Source organism: Chelon labrosus (assembly GCF_963514085.1).
Source record: "Chelon labrosus genome assembly, chromosome: 7".
Lineage (NCBI taxonomy): Eukaryota > Metazoa > Chordata > Actinopteri > Mugiliformes > Mugilidae > Chelon > Chelon labrosus.
The window spans coordinates 19,222,929-19,242,807 of record NC_140343.1 but is presented as its reverse complement, the minus strand read 5'-3'; the positions used below and the strand labels follow the sequence as shown (position 1 = coordinate 19,242,807).

General features: G+C 41.1%; 1 protein-coding gene across 1 annotated transcript; it reads right to left on the bottom strand.

The window, feature by feature from the left end:
- Positions 1–15,249: 15,249 nt before the first annotated feature.
- cts12 (cathepsin 12) lies at positions 15,250–17,883 on the bottom strand. Its single transcript, XM_084547777.1, has 6 exons — positions 17,122–17,883; positions 16,649–16,813; positions 16,345–16,566; positions 16,101–16,269; positions 15,640–15,745; positions 15,250–15,549 (listed from the first exon to the last, which is right to left on the bottom strand). The coding sequence occupies exons 1-6, from the start codon at positions 17,197–17,199 to the stop codon at positions 15,450–15,452; spliced, it is 840 nt and encodes a 279-aa protein (XP_084403903.1). The 5' UTR covers positions 17,200–17,883; the 3' UTR covers positions 15,250–15,449.
- Positions 17,884–19,879: the final 1,996 nt, after the last annotated feature.

Below are 19,879 nucleotides of genomic sequence, written 5' to 3'. Positions count from 1 at the left end.
TTTTTCTTCCCTGATGACATGGGCATATTCCAAGATGACAATGCCAGGATTCATGGGGCTCAAATTGTGCAAGAGTGGTTCAGATTAGGTGTAGTGAAGCACTCCATCTCATGGTCAAAAGTAGAATAACAAAAACGAGTTACGGTAGCAACACAAGACACTGTTAAAGGTCTACAACATTGATCATCTGTTGACATCAATCTTTTAGCACTATAGCCATGGACGCAGCCAACCAGTGTGTATTCAAGAGCCCTATATCAAGGTTCCTGTAAGTTATTCACAACCAGACCACAGACTAGATTGGCAAATGACCCATGAAGCGAGCTAACTCGCTGCAACAATTTTCCTTTGAGTCAAAATAATCAGCTATAATCAAGGAAGAAAAAACATTTTATTTTATCCACCCCAGTCTGAAATCAAGACCCACTTTTTCAATATTTAGACCGACTATTGCTTATTTATTTTTGAGTGGCAATTCAGGGTTATTAAGCAGAATTTAAGCAATCACTTCATCATTTTTTATTATTTTCTTTTTGTGTGTGTGTTTGGAGTTTTAAATTATGCTCAAGGAGTTTCAGCTTTGTTTGTCCTTAATATGCAGGGCATCCGCTGATGATCACGGGGTCAACCACCCTGGACTCTGTCTCAAATGAAACAGACCTTTCATTAAGCTTCACATTTCGCAAGCAGCCCACAAACGGCGAGGACACGGGGGCTCGGTTTTTAGTCGTAATCCCTGAATGGAGAAAAAGGAAAAGCAGAGAGAGATTCTGGTCAGGTTGTTTGACAGAAAAGCTGATATTCGTAGAAAGATGTGTGAAATGCTGAACGGGTTAACCTCCGATGTAAAGTGACTCCAGTGCTGTTGAGTGAGTTGTGGACGTGGAGGGGCCTCCTTTTTGCTCAGACACAGAGTCCACCTCTAGTTTGATCACTTGGAGCTGTTTGGACACTGAGAGATGGAGATATCAGAACTTAAAAACCATATCCCGCTCAAATTGAATCAGGTTCTTGTAGTGTTTTCTGTATAAGTCCTACCTGTGACCACATGAAACTTTCCATCACAGAGGCTTTTACGAGGAGTCACAGAAGCACTGACAACACCATTACCGTCGTTCACATCGGCACCGACCTGGTAAAACATTGGGTGATTTGTCATTAAATGCAGTTCCTGTTTTGAATTGCAGCTCGATTAGATGCAACCCCTTATTTTGTGGGTGAAAGGTCTTGCCTTGTTTTCCATTAGGAACACATTCAGGCTGGTCTTGTCACTTTGAACGTGGAAGAGAAGACCCGTCAGGTACCGAGGGCGCAGCTCAAAGGTCAACACAAAATGAGAGCCGACGGTCAAGTAATTATCTAGAATAGAAAAGTTCTTCTTGAGATCACGGTTTGTTGGAACATTCACACGTAAACTGACAACAGGGAAATAAAGCCAAACCTCTAAGTGTAAGAAATACAAGGACCAACCTAAGACAACGTGACCTCCCCCAAAGTACGTCCCCATCTCTGTGAGCCTATCAAAACAGGGTAAGGTCTTGTGGCTGGCCTCAGGTGCACCAACAGCTACCTCATTCATTTTAAAATCCCGTATACAGCCGACAAGACTGTTCCTGGGAATGTTGTGTCCCTGAAGGAGGGAGCAAGAGGAAAGACAAGAGGGTCAGTGTGCAAACAAAATACATCTGGGGAAAATCTGAAACACAGATTGAGTTTGACACGGACTTTAGTGGTTCTGCTTTGTGGGTCACCTCCCAGATACACAGGGTTGTGCAGGTCTAAAGACGACCCCTCGTTGTTAGGTAAGTGACCATCAGTCACACGAAACCCATCAACCAGCAAATGAAAAGTGCTGAACTCCACGCTGATCTGAACCTGCACTCAGAGAGAAAGAGAGAACCTGTGATTCACTGTTTCACCGGATGACTTTCACTGGAAGTCACCACAACTGTAATCAGCAGGTGACAGGAGCATATATAGAAAAACGCACAGTTTCCCCCCAAACCCCCGTCTCCAAAAATAATTATCCTGTCATATTCTGGTAACTGTCAAGATCTTGAATGTATGAAGAGAGTTGGGTACACAGCGGACCAAACCTATTTTTGCACCTCTAAAACCCGCTTTTAACAGGGTAATAACTCGCAAAGTTGTAGCGTAAACATTACTTTGAAACAATCTTGGAGAGATGAGGTAAGAAACTCTCAGAATTCCTGCCTGTTAGTTTGGAAAGAGAAGCCTGCGTTTGTTTTCTTCTGTGTGGGCTCAATCTGGTAAATCTGAGTTGGACAGCGATAATGAGAGAAACTAAGGTAATCACTCTGTGCCAGTTCCCGTCGTTGCTCTTCTGCTTGTGCTGGATAATTCTGTTTCGCCCAAGAGACATCTTGATCTTGCCGTTGGCCATGTACAGGGCCAGCACGGGTACGACTCCTCTTCCAGCTAAATGGAGGATCAGCCCTTTGGATGAATTGGTCTTGAGGTCAAGGGAGAAGTGAGGCCTGGGACACACAAGATGGGAACAGCAGTGAAGTACTCTTTTACCAATGAATGGAAAAATAGAAGAAGGCATTACAGACAACATAAAAAGTGTTCCCAAACAACCCTGTCATCATTTTCACATCTTCAGGAAATAGCTTGATATCTTAGTATTGTACCTGTGATTAAGGTCCTGTTGTGGCAGGCTGTAACTGAGCCAGCTGCGTGCCTCGGAGAGGCGGTACTCATCCTGGTTTCCTTGGCGTCTACACGGACTGCCAGCTGGAGCCCGAATCTGACACATGGCAGAAAAATGGCCCGTTTTACCAGCTCATTATAAAAGCAATAGGAGGTGTTTTAGAAATAATGGCTTGATGCGCTCACGGGTTTGTGTGTCTGGGGCCTTTTCAGAGGGGGTGTTGGTGGAAGCTCAGTGTGATGTGGGGGATGCAGGCTGCACTGTCCAAGGACACTGTCTCCCATTTGTGATAATGAGCTTAGATCAGTGGGTATAAAGCTCTGCTCAGGTCTGCATGAGATTATTTAAAATAAATAAAGTCATTTTAAGACAAAAAGCATGAGCATCTGGTGCAGCAGAACACCCTTTAAAATAATGTCAACAGTTTTCTAACCTCCTTGCATACAGGTTAGTAATGCAGCCCTTGAATTTTCCTCCTCGAAGCTTGACATCTGGTGATTGTCTTTGAATTACATTTATGTTATCAATGCTTAGCTCCAACCTGAGGAAATCACAGGAGGTTCAGTAATGTGCTTTTTTTTTTTTTTTTTTTTTTTTTTACATTTCACTTGGAATAAAGGTTCATTTATTAAAAGCATTCACGTCTTACCCTGTTGACCTCCAAACTGCAGAGATGTAGTGCCAGGCACCATCGCTGTACCTTTTATCTGACTTCAGGCTGTAATTATAACTATTAAACACCACAAAACCATCATCCAGAGACAGCTGGAGGTCACGGACCGAGGCGGAGCCCTGTGGGGAGAAAGCTCCTAACAGCCCTCAAGATATTTGGCTTTTGATTCTGTTTTAAAGCTCAGTGTTAAACGTGCGGTGTTTACCTGAGAGCTGCTCTTGAGAAGAATACCTTGGCCGTCCGTGCTCCTGAAGCCCAGAGAGACTCTGAGAGGCTGTTCATCGCGGGCAAACACGGAATCGATAGACAGTGCTGAATACAGCGTTGCTGTTCGAACGCCCTACACAAGCCAGAAACACGGTAGTATCAGCCTCCTGTTTCTAGATGCTGTTTTCTCAGAATTTTAAAGACAGCGAGAAAGTAAGTAATATATCCCACTACTGCACAAATTCATACACCGAGGTTTTGCTGCATCAGTCTTTTTTGATCTGGTATGACCTGTGGTTCCTTGTGGCAAATGTTAGCTAGCATTAGCAAAGTCTTCTTAGATGTTGCTATGTATTTCTAGTGAGTTTACTGTAGTAGTTTAGTGCTATACTGTTACACCAATGAGGACCAAAATAAATATCTGTATTAGTATCTGTATTAGTTTCCCTATTTATTTACTTTCCCATTAACATTTACATTACCCCTCATTTATTATCCTCATTTTGCATTTTATATCTACCCACACATTTTTATTTCAGCCTTTTCTTTTTTCCTTTTTATGCACTTCTGCTTTTTATTTATGGACGGTGTCGTCAAGTTGCAGGGCCAACATTCACCTATTGATTGATTGAGGTCAGAGCCAGATTCACAACAAAATGGTTATCTTGAGTCAGGAGAAGAGGAAAATAATCTCGAAATAAATACATTAATGATGATAAATGGATCGCTTGAAACATAAAATCAACAATTAAATTGCAAATAAATAGGGGTTTATCAGTTCATGCCATATTTTATAAGTGAATTTGTGTCTACATTTATTTTTTATATTGTTGGCTCTTTTCAACCTACTAATTATTTATTTTATTTATTTTTTTGGTAGCTAGAGTCCTCCATATGACGCTATGTTTTAGCAGGTCACATACATTTCATTGGTTTTATTCTGAAAGTAACACAAGAAACAAACTCCTGCCACAGCCTTACTTTGTTTTGAAAGCCCATTAGCTTGTGATGGCTAACGGCAGCCAAATTTACTGTGTGATGCTACTGATTTTTTAACTGTACTTCACTAGTAAATGCTATGTTTCAACATTTAAAAGTGGTTTGATTTAAACAAAAGTGAAATAAGGGTCACACAGTTTAGGCATGAAACCAAGAGCAGTCTTGTGTGGTTGTAACCCACCAGTAAGGAGGCTGGACATCCACCACTGACACCAATCGTCTGGTTGTACTCAACGGTCTGAGCATCTTCGGTTAGGTGGTCCACACATCCTCTGAGAGGTGGGGCTGTGATGTTGTGTCTGAGATTCAAAGGAACAAATGGACAGAAACCAGAGCAACAGTTGTGTGTAAGCTGAGGCAGTGAAATCAACACAGACTGTATCTGGTTACCTCCGTCTTAGCTGTCCTGGTAGCCCCCCAATGTAATAGCTCCTGAAGTTTGTTTGAATGTAGTTTGTGGAGATCCGTGTTTGTCCACAGCGCACAGTAAACCTGTCTGCAATAGTGACTCCAATCTGTTTGTCCTGAGGCAAAAAATTTACCCTGAGTAAGAACATTTACAAATGAGACATAGACTCATGCATGCATTGCTTTAAGCTGGTATATATATTTTTATATATATCTCTTACCAATAGAGAGACTCTTTCAGCACTTTGAACTCTGAGCTCTTGACCTGCTTGTAGCCCTTGAAGCACCAGGAAGCCTCTCTCCACAAACACACTGAAAAAAGAGTCCTGTAACAGAAGAAAAACACCTAAATCTTGCATTTATTTGTAGAGTTGTAACCAGTGAGCGTTTAATTGGTGCAAACATCATACTTCATGCCCAATGTAGAATAACAAGGCATTCGTTTCTGGGCTGTTTGTGTGAAATTTGAACCGCAGTCTCCTTTTCTTGTCCGGCTTCTTTATGAATGCCATACGGTAACCTGTTCCCTCGTAATAATCAGACGCCTCTGTCCGGGGAGTCCTAATCAAATAAAGAATAATCCACTTGTTAACTGAGATTTTCTCGTCATCAAGACTGCAGTTATTTAATGCTTACTTAGCGGTGGGCTGCTTTGCATCCATATTGACCGCGTGCTTGTAGTTGAAAAGGCAGATGGGGTTGTCATTGATAAAAGAAAACTTCATGGCTCCTCTGTATTTACGGTAACGCAGCTCCACCGGAGGCTAAAAGAACCGAATAAGATTTAAGATATGCTTTACAAATTCTAACATGTCGTAAATGGATGACCTTAATTATTTTGTTGAGGACATTTCTGACCTCCTGAGTAAAAGCTCTATGCTAACAGGTATTTTTCCATTAACCTTTTCCCCCTAAACAATGGTGAAGGACTGTGCTCTTGTCATTTTACAAATTTTAATCTTGGCAAGTGACTTGTATAGTATGTCACATAAATATATATGGAAATTTATCCAACAAAAAATGTATAATCCACATACATGATGAAAAGAATCAAAATAACAATGGGAAGTTATAATTAATGCCTTCACCTCTGTCCAAAACTTAATGTGGATTTACAAAAGATTTTGAGATGGTGAAAAATTTCTTCTTCTAATTCTAAATCACTTAGTCAAACATCTCAGATATTACATAATATTTATGAGACAAAAGTTCAAGCTCTCACTTTTTTTTATATAATGTCCATTTTTCAGCTAAGCACAAGATAGGATGTTTACTGGGCTAGTGCAGACGGGCTTCAAAGGGCCTGACCTTAGACCCTGTGATTGATAAAAGCCTTGCCTGACAAAATTTTCATTTTCTGACAGCGTGTACACTAAATACATGCATGCATGAAGAAATGATAGCAGTGGCTGGTTACGGTAAAGTCCTCAGGATAGCCGCCCACGTAGAAAACAACTCTGTCTGGATGAAGGTTGAGCACGCTGGTCGTTGTGTTGGGGAGGTTACGTGTAGGAGGGAGGCCCACGGGCTTCTCTGACGTGAAGTTCTGTGTGATGATAACTTCGGCGTCTTGGTATACTCTGCAGGAATTGGTGCATGCAGATACTTTATGATCAGCATGTTGATTGGACCATAGAAACGGATCATAAATCCATGTTTACTGTGTAAACTTCTGTTATAAAAGTGGAGTACCTGTGGAAGATCACCCTGTCAAAGTGGGAGGAGTTAATACTAGTGACTGTTATTTGGCTGGTTTCCACCTCATGAACGACTCCACCCAACTTATAGACACAAATCAGCACAGCTCTTCTAATTGCCATCCCAATGTAGTCTCCAGAAGCCTGAGAAGAAAAGTAAAGATAAGATATTGCTTTATATTGTCCGTTAAATTCTTGTTGTGGCAAATGTAGGTGTTTTTGCGTGGAGGCACGCTCACATCTTTAAGACCAAGGTAGAAAACAAAGAAATTGGCATCTCTGCGCGTGTCTTGACGTCGCTTTCGTCTGCCTTCTGCCTTTGAGGGGTTGTTGGGATGGCGATTGAGGAGCAGATCGACAGCTGTAAATGCTTTTATGTCCTCCAGGTTTTTTGGAGGATGAAGCTCAACGTGACCCTTTCCACTGAAAGTGGTGGCAAGAGAGACCTGTGAGAGGAATTATGAGTGTAATTTGAGCGTATGAGATATTTTGGTCTGTTTTTTTAACAAAAAACAAACATGTAATGATCATCTTGGCCACATGGGGCAGTGGAAACAAGAGCAAGCTCCTTTCAGCTCTATATTTGGTCTGCACCAGTCAGTTGTGGCCAAAGTCTGCCATTAAAGGTAATTAAACCAACAACTTTAATAGATAGAGGACTATACTGAGCAAGACCAGTATTTTATTAAATTTTCAATTTACGTAAAACAACTATCACTCAGCTTTATTATATTTTTACTGAGTCTAATGTTGGAAAGAAAGTACAAATTAATGGGAGACCTTTACCCTGTTAACAATGCTTCTTGTCTCCTCAATGATGTCCTTGATTCTCCTGATGCTTTCTGTCACATTAGCGCTAGGAGACGCCTTCCCGCCAAGAGCCTCAACTTGCACAAGCTTGTCAGTCAAATCAGGAAGCGCTCCGTTAAAGCTCTTCACTGAAACACACACAGAAAACACAAAAGTTTACTGTGAAATGTCTGTATTCGAACATCAACGTGGGGTTCTGTGAATATAATCTTCTTTTGCATCATCACGTTGGCTGTTTTCCAGCATTAAATACTTACAAGCCTGGTCAGTGTCAGTCAACATATCATCTATAGTCACGCTGACATTGGTTAAAGTTATTCCTTCCAGTTCCAGGCTGATATTCCTCAGTCTTTCTTTTAAATTGCTGATTGTGGAGTTAGCAGCAGATGCATTTGTTTTCACAAACTCTATCAGGACCTTTGTGTCATCTGAATTAACAAAAAAATACATAACAGATACGACGCATAATCTGCCATTTGTTTCTCCTCTGCAACAAATTTCAAGTGCTCCACAGACCTCTTCTGATCTTTTTGACGTCGTCACTAAACATCGAGATATTCACTCTCAATGATTCTCCTTTTTCCTTTTGCTTATTGATGTGATCTTCCAGGGCGTCCACCGTGCATGAAAGCACTGTTCAAAAGAAACAGAGAAGCTTTTCGTTTTGCATTCTCAATCTACAGATGACATATTTGACTTGTTTCGAATGATCCATTTTACTTTTGAGTTGGCTCTGAGTGTTGCTGGCTTGTGTCCACAAATGAGTTGAATTATCCTTCAGCACTTTGGCCCAGTCGATCAGACCTCCCTCCTTCACGATCTAAGTTGTGATTTCAGAGTGACATTTAATAGTTTAACAACATTCAGGTCTTCATCAAGCACTAGTAACAACATTGTTACCTTTGCAGATTGATCAGCAGCCTCTCTGGACTTATTAGCGGCCAACTCTGCTGTTTCGGCTGCATTAATGATACTGTTATACGGTCCTATTCTCAGGAGCAGCTCAGTGTTGTTGGTAGCATCAGGAAGCACTCTGCAATAACAAGAAACATAGCTGTTGTCAGTGTTCATCTAACCCACAGTACATCTATCCCCTTTCTTTATTTCCTCTGCTTCGCACTTACTGTTGTAAATCTGTTGCTACTCTATTGAGCTCCTCTGCATGCTCCTCAGCCTTGGTGACACTATCCACCTTTGTCGTAATATGGAAGTTTCTGTTTAACTTTTTAAAGACTTCCGTCTGGGCTCCATCCATCTGAGCTGCATGATTCTCCAATTCCTGCAGTTTACACACAATCAAGTTAATTTCCACATCCCAGAACATTTCGAATGAAATAAAAAAAAGCCTACTTACTCCTTTCATTTCTGCAAGCATTGAAAAGATGTCAGTAATGTTCTTCAGCAAATCCCTAGTCATTTCAGAGGCAGGAAGGAGCGTGCTTTGTTCCCTCTGCAGCTGAGCTTGAACACGCTGTCAGATGATGAACAAAGTCAGGTGAAATCAGTAACACTACCAAGTGTTCTATTATATATCGGAAATGTGCGAAACAGCCAGTGATGGCTGTGTTCCCCATTACCTGCAGTTGTTGTAGGGTAGTACTACTCTTCAGGTTGAGGCCATGTGTCCTGTCGACTGTGTCCTCTGCATTTAACAGCAATCCGCTCACTTCCCTCAGAGAAGAGTCTGAGGACATCAGAGAGTCTGCAGCCTGATTCAGGACGGCCTGGCTGCTCTCTGCTGGAACTGTCATGTTGTTCCTAATGAAGTGCAACACTTCAGGAGAACACATATTTTTGATTTTACATGCTTGTTACTGTTATATATACCTTTATGTAACCAGGGAGACCCCATAGAGATTAAAAAATACAGTATATTTCTTTGTGTTTCCCTTTTAGACAAACATGTATCTGTTGAAAAGAAAATAGTGTGGAATTTTTGCCAATACTTGGGCTAAACGTGGAATTTAAGTTCAGGAACAAGATCTCACCCCATGTCATTCTATTTCCCTAAAAAGGAGTGTCTTTTTTCTCTGTTCGTCTCTGCTCTCAAACCACACCACCATACCTATCCCTCTCTCCTCTTGCATTCATTGCCTTCATTACAGGAGCCTGGGTTTCATTCACTGGGTTCTTCTGCTTTTTCCCCCTTGTCCCTGTTCGTCCATCCCTTTGAGCCCTGTCATCCCTCCATCCATTTCCCTCCCGTTCTGGTTACCAATTTACTACCTTGCATCAATTAAAGTGGGGTCTTTGTTTGTTAGTGAAGTACAGTATACACTGTAGACCAGACTCCGGCTAAGGACCCAGGCCAGACATTTTCACAAGAGTGGTTATGTTATTTGGGGAGATGCAAAGATGAAAAGACTGACACTACCTATATCAGACAATTGAATATGAAGCTATATTCAGCAGTTGGTTATCTTAGCTTAGCTTAGCATAAAGACTAGAAACAATGGTGAAACAGCCTATTATCACCCACCCAAAACTGATTGCTTAACACATAATTGATAGCTTCGTCCGGGATGACTCCCTGGCAATGTCACAATGACAACCACGTTTGTCATTTCATCCTGTCCAGAAATAAGTAGACACAACACACTATCTTCTGTTACAGTGCATCATACTTCTTGGTTTATGTAGGGGTTAAATAAAAGATATATGACATGTAAGGCTTGATCTCTAGAGGTGATTATAGGTGGACCTTTAACGCTAGAGGAGCCACACTGGCTGTTTGCCTATGATTCCACTGTTTATTTTAATCAAAGCTAACAAGCTACTGGTTGCAATTTCATTATTTTGTTTCATGACAGTGATAATGATCATTTAATGAAATGTCTCTCCAAGTGTCAAACTAAATCTGTATCTGGCAATTTCCAATAGTCTAGTGGTTGCTAAATTAAAAGTCGGAGGGGTGTTAATTGTTGAAAGTCTTCTGAAAACTTTCCACTTCAAATGAAGAAGATCTGTTTCATGTTTAAGTGCTTCCAGTAAACAGAACATAATGAAATCCCCATACCAACCAGAAGATGATTTTCAATTTACTCACATTTATGTGCTTCCTCCAGCTCACCGCCCACTTTATCCCTCTGAGCTGTGCAGCCTTTCTCTCTCATTTCCTGCAGGACAGGCTCCATCATCCCGCTTTTCTGATTTTCAGAGAGAGAGACTGAATCTCCAGGTCGCACCTCGCTTAGCTGCCTCATCAAATCTGACAAACCATGCGAGTTAGTGATAAATCAGGGGCTGACGCTTGCTATGACACAAGCCGTTTTCAGTTCTCCTTGGACAGGAGAATCAGGAAAGATTACAGCTCAAGCAACATGGGTGTTTAGATTTAAGTATACTTGATTAATACTATCAGTTAATCAAAAACAAAATGGAACAATACAATACACGTGTTCATACATGAGAGATGTACCTTGACTTGCTACGATGAGAGCTTCAGCTTCAGCGAGAAGGTTGCTAGCTTTCAGCTTTGTTTCATTCACATACTGATCGACCGTATCCAGATGTGATGCAGCGTCGAGGGTCTGGAAAGTTAATCATAATCTTGAAAAAACTGCATTTATATAAAATGACACAATGATGGGACCTATGTGGCGTTCCTCTGACGTGACGTTATCAGTCTATGACAATACCTCCTGCAGTATTCAAACAAAAATGTACATTTACATGAGTTTCATTTTGATTAACTGAGGAAAATTATCTTCAGTTACCTCATCAATCAGCTGGCCCAAGTTATATCTGACAACATCAACAGATGCTTCCAGTTGTTCAACCTTTGGCTCCAATTGTCTTACAGCGTTGCCATACCTCCAAACAAGAGTCTAGAAAACATGAGATGAGAAATACTCTGAGCATGTAGAGACTTAACTGTATGATGTAAAAGAAACGGTGGTCTTTTTCTGCAAGTTCCTTGCATGGTACCTCTTGTACCTTGGTTTCAGAGACGCTAGCATTCAGCTTGTTCAGCCTGAAGACTGACGCTGGGCCGCGACTGATGTTCTGCAGCTGCTGCTTCAGCCAAACCAGGCTGTCACCCTTCTTCTCCAAGTCAACCAGCAAAGCATGATCATAGCTGTCACATTCTGTCAGTGAATACAAGGAGAGGATGAAACATAGAATATAGCTATTATCATAGTTGACTCCCCTCGTCAAAACATGAAAGTAAAATGAGTTTCCAACACAAACTCACCATGGCAGTGATGGCCACAGCTGCTGTTTCCACCTCTGACACACTCTGTTCAAAGGAAAGGATGCTAAAGTGAATTTCATCACATTAAGCTTACTTTAGTTGTGACAATGACAGGGGACTGGGACAGCTCAGCCTGCGGAAATGGTTGTGTAATGTCTTCTGTGCCACTGAGAGTCTAGTAAAATAACACCTGACAATGTCCTCCGGTTTGAAGGCTATGAATTTTTACCAGAAAGACTGCACTACAGGGCGGCACAGTGGCGAGGTGGTTAGCACTGATGCCTCACAGCGAGAAGGTCCTGGGTTCGAATCCATGGGCCGACTGGGCCTTTCTGTGCGGAGTTTGCATGTTCTCCCTGTGTCTGCACGGGTTCTCTCCGGGTACTCCAGCTTCCTCCCACCATCCAAAGACATGCTCATTAGGTTAACTGGTGATTCTAAATTGGCCGTAGGTGTGCGTGTGAGAAGATGACTGTGAGTGTGAATGGTTGTCTGTCTCTGTGTGTTAGCCCTGCGATAGACTGGCGACCTGTCCAGGGTGTACCCCCGCCTCTTTCCCGATGACAGCTGGGAAAGGCTCCAGCAGACCCTCGTGACCCTTAACAGGAATAAGCGGTTACAGAAGATGACTGACTGACTGACTGACTGCACTACAAACTGAAGCATGACAGTCATCTGTGACAAAAAAGAGTGGTTGCATTATGGGAAATGTAGGACTTACAAATTGTTTTTTTGTCGTAAAATCAATATGATTTTGATTAATTTTTAAAAATCTGTCTCTTGTTAATTTATAAAAGACACAGTATACTAAGAAAAGTAAGAGGCCTTTTAACTGAAATTTCTGTTGATCTTTATTAGTCTAACTTTGTGTGAAAAAAACAAATATTCACCTCCAGTTTGAGCATCACAAATGTCCAAGCTGCTGCTACAGTTGCAGGGGTTGCAGGTGCCTCCATGTACCGTTGGATTGCCATAGTAACCAAACGCACATCTTAAAAAGAAGAAACACAAGATGCAAATGGGACTGGGATGCAACATTTTGCCGCACTGACGGTGATGAAAATGATCCAGTGGTCTGTTTACTACATTGTGCCCCACCTCTCACATGTGAGTCCACTGTAACCGTGTTTACACAAACATTGAACCTCCCCTGAGCCGACGTCCATGCAGGCCAATGCAAAACTAAAAGGGAGCAAAGAAGCTTTTTAACTCTCTCTAAATTAAAAAAAAAAAAAACTAAATGAAGAAATAAATACATGAGCAAAAACTCTGTAGAGGCAGAGAGTGGAGGGAATAACAAATACTGACTTGTTCTGCGTGGATGGACATGGACAGGCGAGGCAGGTCCTGTTGGCTGCGTTTCCATAGTAACCCTCTTTACACCTCTCACAGCGGTCCCCGGTAGAGTTGAACTGACAGTTCTGGAGGTCGGTTTGATTAAACACAACACGCGTCAGGCTCAGCAGTGCGGCCACAAATGCTACAACCTTGATGTGTGCTGTAAATTAACATGTGTCATTGGACACCAACCACACAGCTCCCCGTATGCTCATCACACTCATCGGAGAGTCCGTTGCAGCTACATGGCACACACTGACCCCTGTGTGGTCCGGCCCGCTCTATGTAAAAGCCGGAGCTGCACTTCTGCACAGGCACACAAAGAACTGGACAGTCAACTGTGGCATAATTAACACAAGCAAAGCTCCCTGACCTGGTTAGAAGTCATCTGTAATCACAAAGTAATCCAATTCATTTCATCCTTGAACGTACAGAAAATACCGTTTTCTCTGGTATGAGTAGAAAATCAGGCTGTGACATACAGAGAGAAACGCAATGAGGACCGTGTTTGTGCTAGAAATACACATACACAAGACTATTATGTACCCTTGAAAGATATCAGTATCTAGGCCTGAGCTTCAGGTACCTGGCAAATGATAAAATGATAAAATGCATGTCTGACAGTGACAGTGTCAGAATATAAAAAATTGCATCAAAATAATTTCTTGACATTGTCACCTCATGCACTGTAATCCCGCTCGACAAATACCTGCATTACCTGAGTGATAGCACCTGCTGTCTGGTTGGTGAAGGAAGGATCAAAGAACTTTTTTGTGCTGTGTCTCTTCTGTTGGACCCGAGTGTGTCTGTCGTGCCAAGACTTTGGATGTTTCTGAGTGGAGGGACAAACCCGAGCAAAGCAGAGCAAAACCAACCACGCTGCAACACAAAGAAAATGTGTATTCCACTGCATTGTAAGATTGCCAGTGAGCCGAGTCTAGCACTGGAAAAAATCCTTTCCGCCAAGAGGGCTCCTCCTCTTCCTCCTGCCAGGTAAACTCAGGAGCAGGTGAACCTTGGAGCTTTTTGTTTGAGGGACATGCAGAAAAAAAAATATGACAGTGAGTGTGAATGTGGGTTAATACCAGTAGGGCAAAGTTCAGCAAGGTGCGGTTGCATTTGTAGGTCTTTGAGGTAAAAAAAAAATCTCAAAAAGATCTCACTTTAAATCTCTTTATTATCCACACCACATGTCAGTTGATGGAACACAGTATATTGTAGCTAATTAAGATAAGTACCAAAACAACCAGCAAAAAACAAACACACTGGCACTGTAAAAAGTTTTATTTCCATTGACAGTCTGAGAACCTTGTTTTTTGAGTCCTGAAACACTGGGGCCAGATTTTAATTCATAACATGTCAATATCTATATGTAATTTCTTATCAATGCAAGTGTTACTGTACCAATAATAACAAAATATTGCAGTCTGGTTATGTATTATGAGAATTACACATAAACCCTCTGGCTAACCTAGCTCAGTGAAACTCTCTACATACGGGGCACCCTGATTTTCTTTATGACAGGCTTTAATCCTCAAAACTGATATGGTTGCATAATGGTAGTAAATAAAGCATCTGTTAAAGAATAACTGTGTAACTCGTGGAGCACTATAGGATGGTTAACATCAGGTTACAGACCAGACCAACTTTTGTGACTGCCAAGCTAACTGCTAGCACGTTAGCCATCTGGAATGCTAGGATAGATGCTAGCAATATAGCTTCTTTCTATTTTTTTCTGCAGTGCTCCGTTGAGTCTTTATTGGCATTTTTTTTGTTGCTAATTCGAAAATGGACTCACAGAGGTGCAAATCACTTTCTCTTTTGAGTAGCAACTTAGAGGGGCAATAGAACTAACAATGTACAGTGGCTTTCTTAGTTGTGGAGTAACAGTCAGTCGCTCTCAAAGCATTGGGAGCTTGTTAATGGTATACAGTAAAAACGTAAGGGCCAGACTGTAGTAAGTAATTAAAACTCAAAATAAAACTTAAAAATCAACATAAATTTTATTTATGTGAGTGAGTTCACTAGTTTCAAGGCCTGTCAGGCAAAGGTGACCAGACCTTTACAGCGTGATGCTAAATGCTATGCATAAACTCAGATTAGCCTGAAATGGAGCAGCTGTGTTTTTGTTTGTAAGTGGTGGTGTGTTTGGTCTGGTCTGTCAAAGGTTACATAGTCTTACTTTAGTGTTTAAAACTGTAATTATTTATATTTGGTACATTTCAATAAAACTAACTAAATATATATATCCAGTAAGGCTTATGTGTGTGCTATGTCCCTGAGAGAATAAATGTGGAGATTTTTCATGAATATTAACCCAAACATTTAGCACCGTCAAAAAGGAAAATATGGATAACAAAATACGGAGTACAAAGATGACTAGTGTCTTCTGTAGCTCCAGTCCCGCTGAAGAGCGCTAACACTCAACTCTCTAGCATCTTATCAAATTCACAGAATAGGGTACAAGGCGTAGCTGGCGATGCCACAAGTGTTTCTGCCATTTCGAACAATTCTCATAAAGCCACCTTCGCCCCAGCTGGATCCCCAACTAAAAAAAAAAGAAAAGAAAATTTAAATGTAATAGAAACTATAGTGTTTGACATGCTGTGCTATTTAATGAATGCAGAGCAGAGCAGACCTGTTTTTGACGATCCAGTAGTCTTGGCCTCCTTCTGAGCCGTAGCCGACCAGCACCACTGCGTGACTCAGATTGTTGGGGTTACAGCTGGGTTCGTCGTATATTCCTGTGAAAGATTTTGTGTCATTTACAGGGTTGCAAAAAGAAGCTTTACAAACAGTTAATGAACTGCTGAATGTGCAACAAACAGCAGATACAGAGCACCATTGGCATAAATGTGGTGTGCTTTAACTCTGATTCTGGTCTCCACCGAACCCTGAAGGAAATATGTGGCTTGTTGGTTGCTAAGAGGTTCACTTTCTTCAGCTACGGCTAATTAATTTAGTTTTTCTGCTGTTTGGTAGTTTAATCAAAGCTTACTTGCCTGGACACACTTGGACTGATTATAACCACTTATATATATAAAAGTATATCATTGTTGACATCTTGATTGCATTGTGGGAGTATTTTCCGTAGTTAACCTGAGCTGTAGAACAGGAAGCTTGAATGATTTGCATCGATGGCTACTGTGATTGGACCAATAGTTGCCACAGCGTCGGCCAGAGCTTGCTCATCTCCTTGTGGTATGAACCTGTACTCTCTGATATGTGCGACTGCGAGTCTGCTGTCATAGTAACAGGGCTGTGTATCCTGTGGAGAGACATAAATGTTAAGCACAAGCTGGATGCAGAGTCATCAACGGTCGTTATGGAGGTTGAGCCTCACCACTGAGGTGTACGGGTAGGTGTCTGATGACTGCAGTCCGTTGCTGACCACATAGTCGTAGGCGTTGGCCATCCAGGCACCATTGCAGCCATAGGTACCATATGATTTGGAGCAGTCCACCAGGTTTTGCTCACTCAGGGATACAACCTGTCCTGTCCTCTTGTACATTTGTCCCTCTATAGCTCCTGTAGTGCTGAAGGCCCAGCACGAACCACAGTAACCCTGAAAAGCATGTTTAAAACATAGATATGACAGTGATTCCGACTTGAAAAAACCCACTCAAGTGACTGTATCATGGTGTTACCTGATCTTTAACCTCTGTGACGTATCCCGTGTTTCTGTAGTCGACGAACTGAGCTTCTGACTTCCTTGCATTATAACGCAGTCTTCGAGCCGAGGCGTCCTTCCCTCTCTTTACGTACTGAGCGTTTATAGTGGCACCTTGCAAAACCTGGTATTCTTGTCTTGTCTACATGGGGACAACACAGAGAAGCTTGTTTTCCAGTTATTCATCAGGTTAATAATCACGATAATTAATCCAAGCAACCTATTTATTGAAGTAAAATCATTTTAAATAGTTCTACATTTGGAGAAATTGGCTCGATTGCTCTCTTGCCAAGAGTTTGATGACATTAATTAACAACATTAATACTGATCACAACAGCAGCTGGTTAGCTTAGCATTAAGACTGGAAAAAAATCCTCCTCTCAGCACCTCTGAAGTTCATTTATTGATACTATTTTTAACATCACTTCACTGCTAGAGCAAACTCCTTACTAGGTCTCCATATTTGTTCATGGCCATAGTGTATGGCCTCCTCCCCATCAAAAACCCTTGGTTATTGTCTTCAATCATCCGCTTATTCTCCTCCCAGATGGCCCTCCTTTGCACGTCATCCTGAATGGTAACATAGAAATCACATCAAATACAGATTCAAGAGAATCGGGGCACATGTGCACTGCGCTTTGTCATTGCTTGTTTTTTAAACGTATAATTACTCTTACCATTTCTTCGTAGGTTATGCCATGATTGCTTTTCCAGATCTCCCATTCAGTCAGGACTACCTCATCTGAGTCTGACAGCACATGCTGTGGGCCACACAGCAGGAGAGAGAGCAGAGCTGCTTTCAGCAGAGAACTGGCCTGCTGCACTAGAAGGATGAGAACATCAAAGTATAGTTTCAGACTAAATTTGACCTTAATCCGACACTCTGCTGCTAAATGTTAAAGGTACCAGACAGTGGAAATGTGCCAGACGACTTAATTTGTTTACACCCTGGTTCTTGTTATACTGTGAGTATACTTTAGAAAACAGAACCTGGGGTCAGGGTCCCAGACAACAAAAACCTGTGAAAAAGCTGCAAGGTAACGATTGCAGCAACAAACACACTATGGTTGAGCCCCTACTCTACATGCTCACTTTGATACATAGAAACAGACACAGAAAAACACTGTGGCTCTTTGCTGTGGACACCACTGAGCCCATTTGTAAATGCTTTGTATGAACTCACAAAAAGACAGATCTTGTTGTTCTTACCATTTACAGATGATGACACGTCACCAGTCACCAAACAAATTCCAAGCAGTTTCATTCTAATGGTTGTATAGTGTCTTGCAAAATATGATATATAAATAGAGGTTTATCAGTGATTAGCCAAAAGGCACAATCAGTTAACAGCTTAACATGAACCTTTTCAATACTCCTAGAATAAAATGTGTTCTGTAATTTCTCTTAAATATACATGAAATATACAATGAAAAAAAAAGAAAGACTAAACCGAAGAGGCAACATATTTTGTATCCAAAAACTCAATTTCGCCACTATAGATGAGTGGTGAAAAACGTCTTCTAAAAACCCTCTATAAGTCCAGTACCATGACTTGGATGACTGAGAATCTTCACAGACAACATATTTTGTACTTAGAAAGCATCAAGAGTTAAACCCCATAAAATTCTGTTCCATATGAAATATAAAGCCCCAGCCAACTTACCTGCATGGATGTGAGTCTGTTTTGTTCCCATATTCTGAGATCAAATGTGAACAGTGACACAGAAGCAGATTAACTATCAACCTGCCTTATATAGCGTTCCAATAAGTACATGTTGTTGCTGTACTCTTACTCAAACCCTAAATCATCAATTGTGACTGAACTTGAGCAGGACGTTAGTCAACAAAAATAAGATGCTTTCCCTGCTCCTCCTCTGCTGTACTGCTGTAATTATTCAGAGCCAAATCCCTCCAATAGCAGTTTATAGTTGAGCACAACACCTGACATCTAACTTTCCAAAACCAGTGGTGAAAGAAGAACCCTACTTAAGACAAAGTGTTAGTATAGTACGTAAAAATACAAAGTCCAGCTAAAGCAAGGGTTAGGGTTAGTAAATAATAATAAAGCCTGAAGCAATATATATGGCATTACAGTGTAGATGCATCAACGTGTAAGCATCATTTCACTGTTTTTTTATTCATTCAAATAGTTTTTCAGCTGTATGGTCAGCCCCTGCCAAAGGGACAAAGTTAAAAGTGGCTGTGAGAGAATAAATAGGAAGTTAGAAGGAAAAAAAAATAATATTTTGGTACACAAATTTTAAACTACTTTTGGATTTTTTAAAGTTAAGTTTAAAGCAGGTCTTCAACAGTATATTGTATATCAGAAATGTATTTTGCATTCTGCATTTGCTTAAGGTTTTTAATTAATTGTAATGTAGCAAAAAGCAGCATAAAACTGTAGTTAACAACAGTATTTGGTTTACAATCTATACCCTTACTAGAGTTCACAAGACAAGTACTCTCTTTTTCTTCCGTAGTCCTTGGAAAATATAGGATCTTTCTAGTTGTGGGACATTGAGAGCGGGGACTAAGGTTTAAATTTTAGCAGTGCAGAGATCATTACATGTTTGTAATGCTAAAACAATTTTTAAAATGTAAATCTATTTAGGTACTTACCATACTTTGACACTGTTAGAAAAATATATATTTATATATTTTTCTAAATATAAATCTTTATATACTATAAAATAATGTTTTGGTTTGGTTTTTTTTTGATAAAAAAAAAATATGTACGCAGCCACATTATCAGAGAAGTATGTGTGTGTGCTCAGCAGCGGCCCCTGGTGGCTTGTCGCAGACCTCCGCGCAGCACTCACTGCAGAGGATGGTCTCAGCTGACTGTCAGCCTGTTATTATGTCCGCGAACCGGCGCCGCCAACACCCAAACACAGTGCGGCAAAACAGGCGAGTGGGGCTCACTATCGCGTCTAATGAATGAGTGAGTACGCAGGAAGAAACATGAGTCACGAATGAGGTCTGCAGGATGTCTTTCAAGGTAAACCAGATTTCTCCATCCATCATTCTCGACTCGCAGCCTAAAAGGGCCGCAATGGGACAAAAAAAAAAACAACAACAACTAAACCATATCACCTGCTTCCTCTTGAAGGGTAGACTTTTTCGTTTTCAGGGTTTATTTAACAACGTGGTGTATTTTTACCCGTGGAGCAGCAGGAAACATTAGACTGTTTACTGGCTATAATGCAAT

Bases quoted from the DNA above. Each gene is read 5' to 3' on its own strand.
- cts12 (XM_084547777.1), bottom strand. From the start codon at position 17,199: ATGATTGAAGACAATAACCAAGGGTTTTTGATGGGGAGGAGGCCATAC. The intron at 16,814-17,121 runs GTAAGGAGTTTG...GTCCCCATGTAG, and splicing joins TGAACAAATATGGAGACCTA to ACAAGACAAGAATACCAGGT. The intron at 15,746-16,100 runs GTTAACTACGGA...AATCTTTCACAG, and splicing joins CTTCCTGTTCTACAGCTCAG to GAATATACGACGAACCCAGC.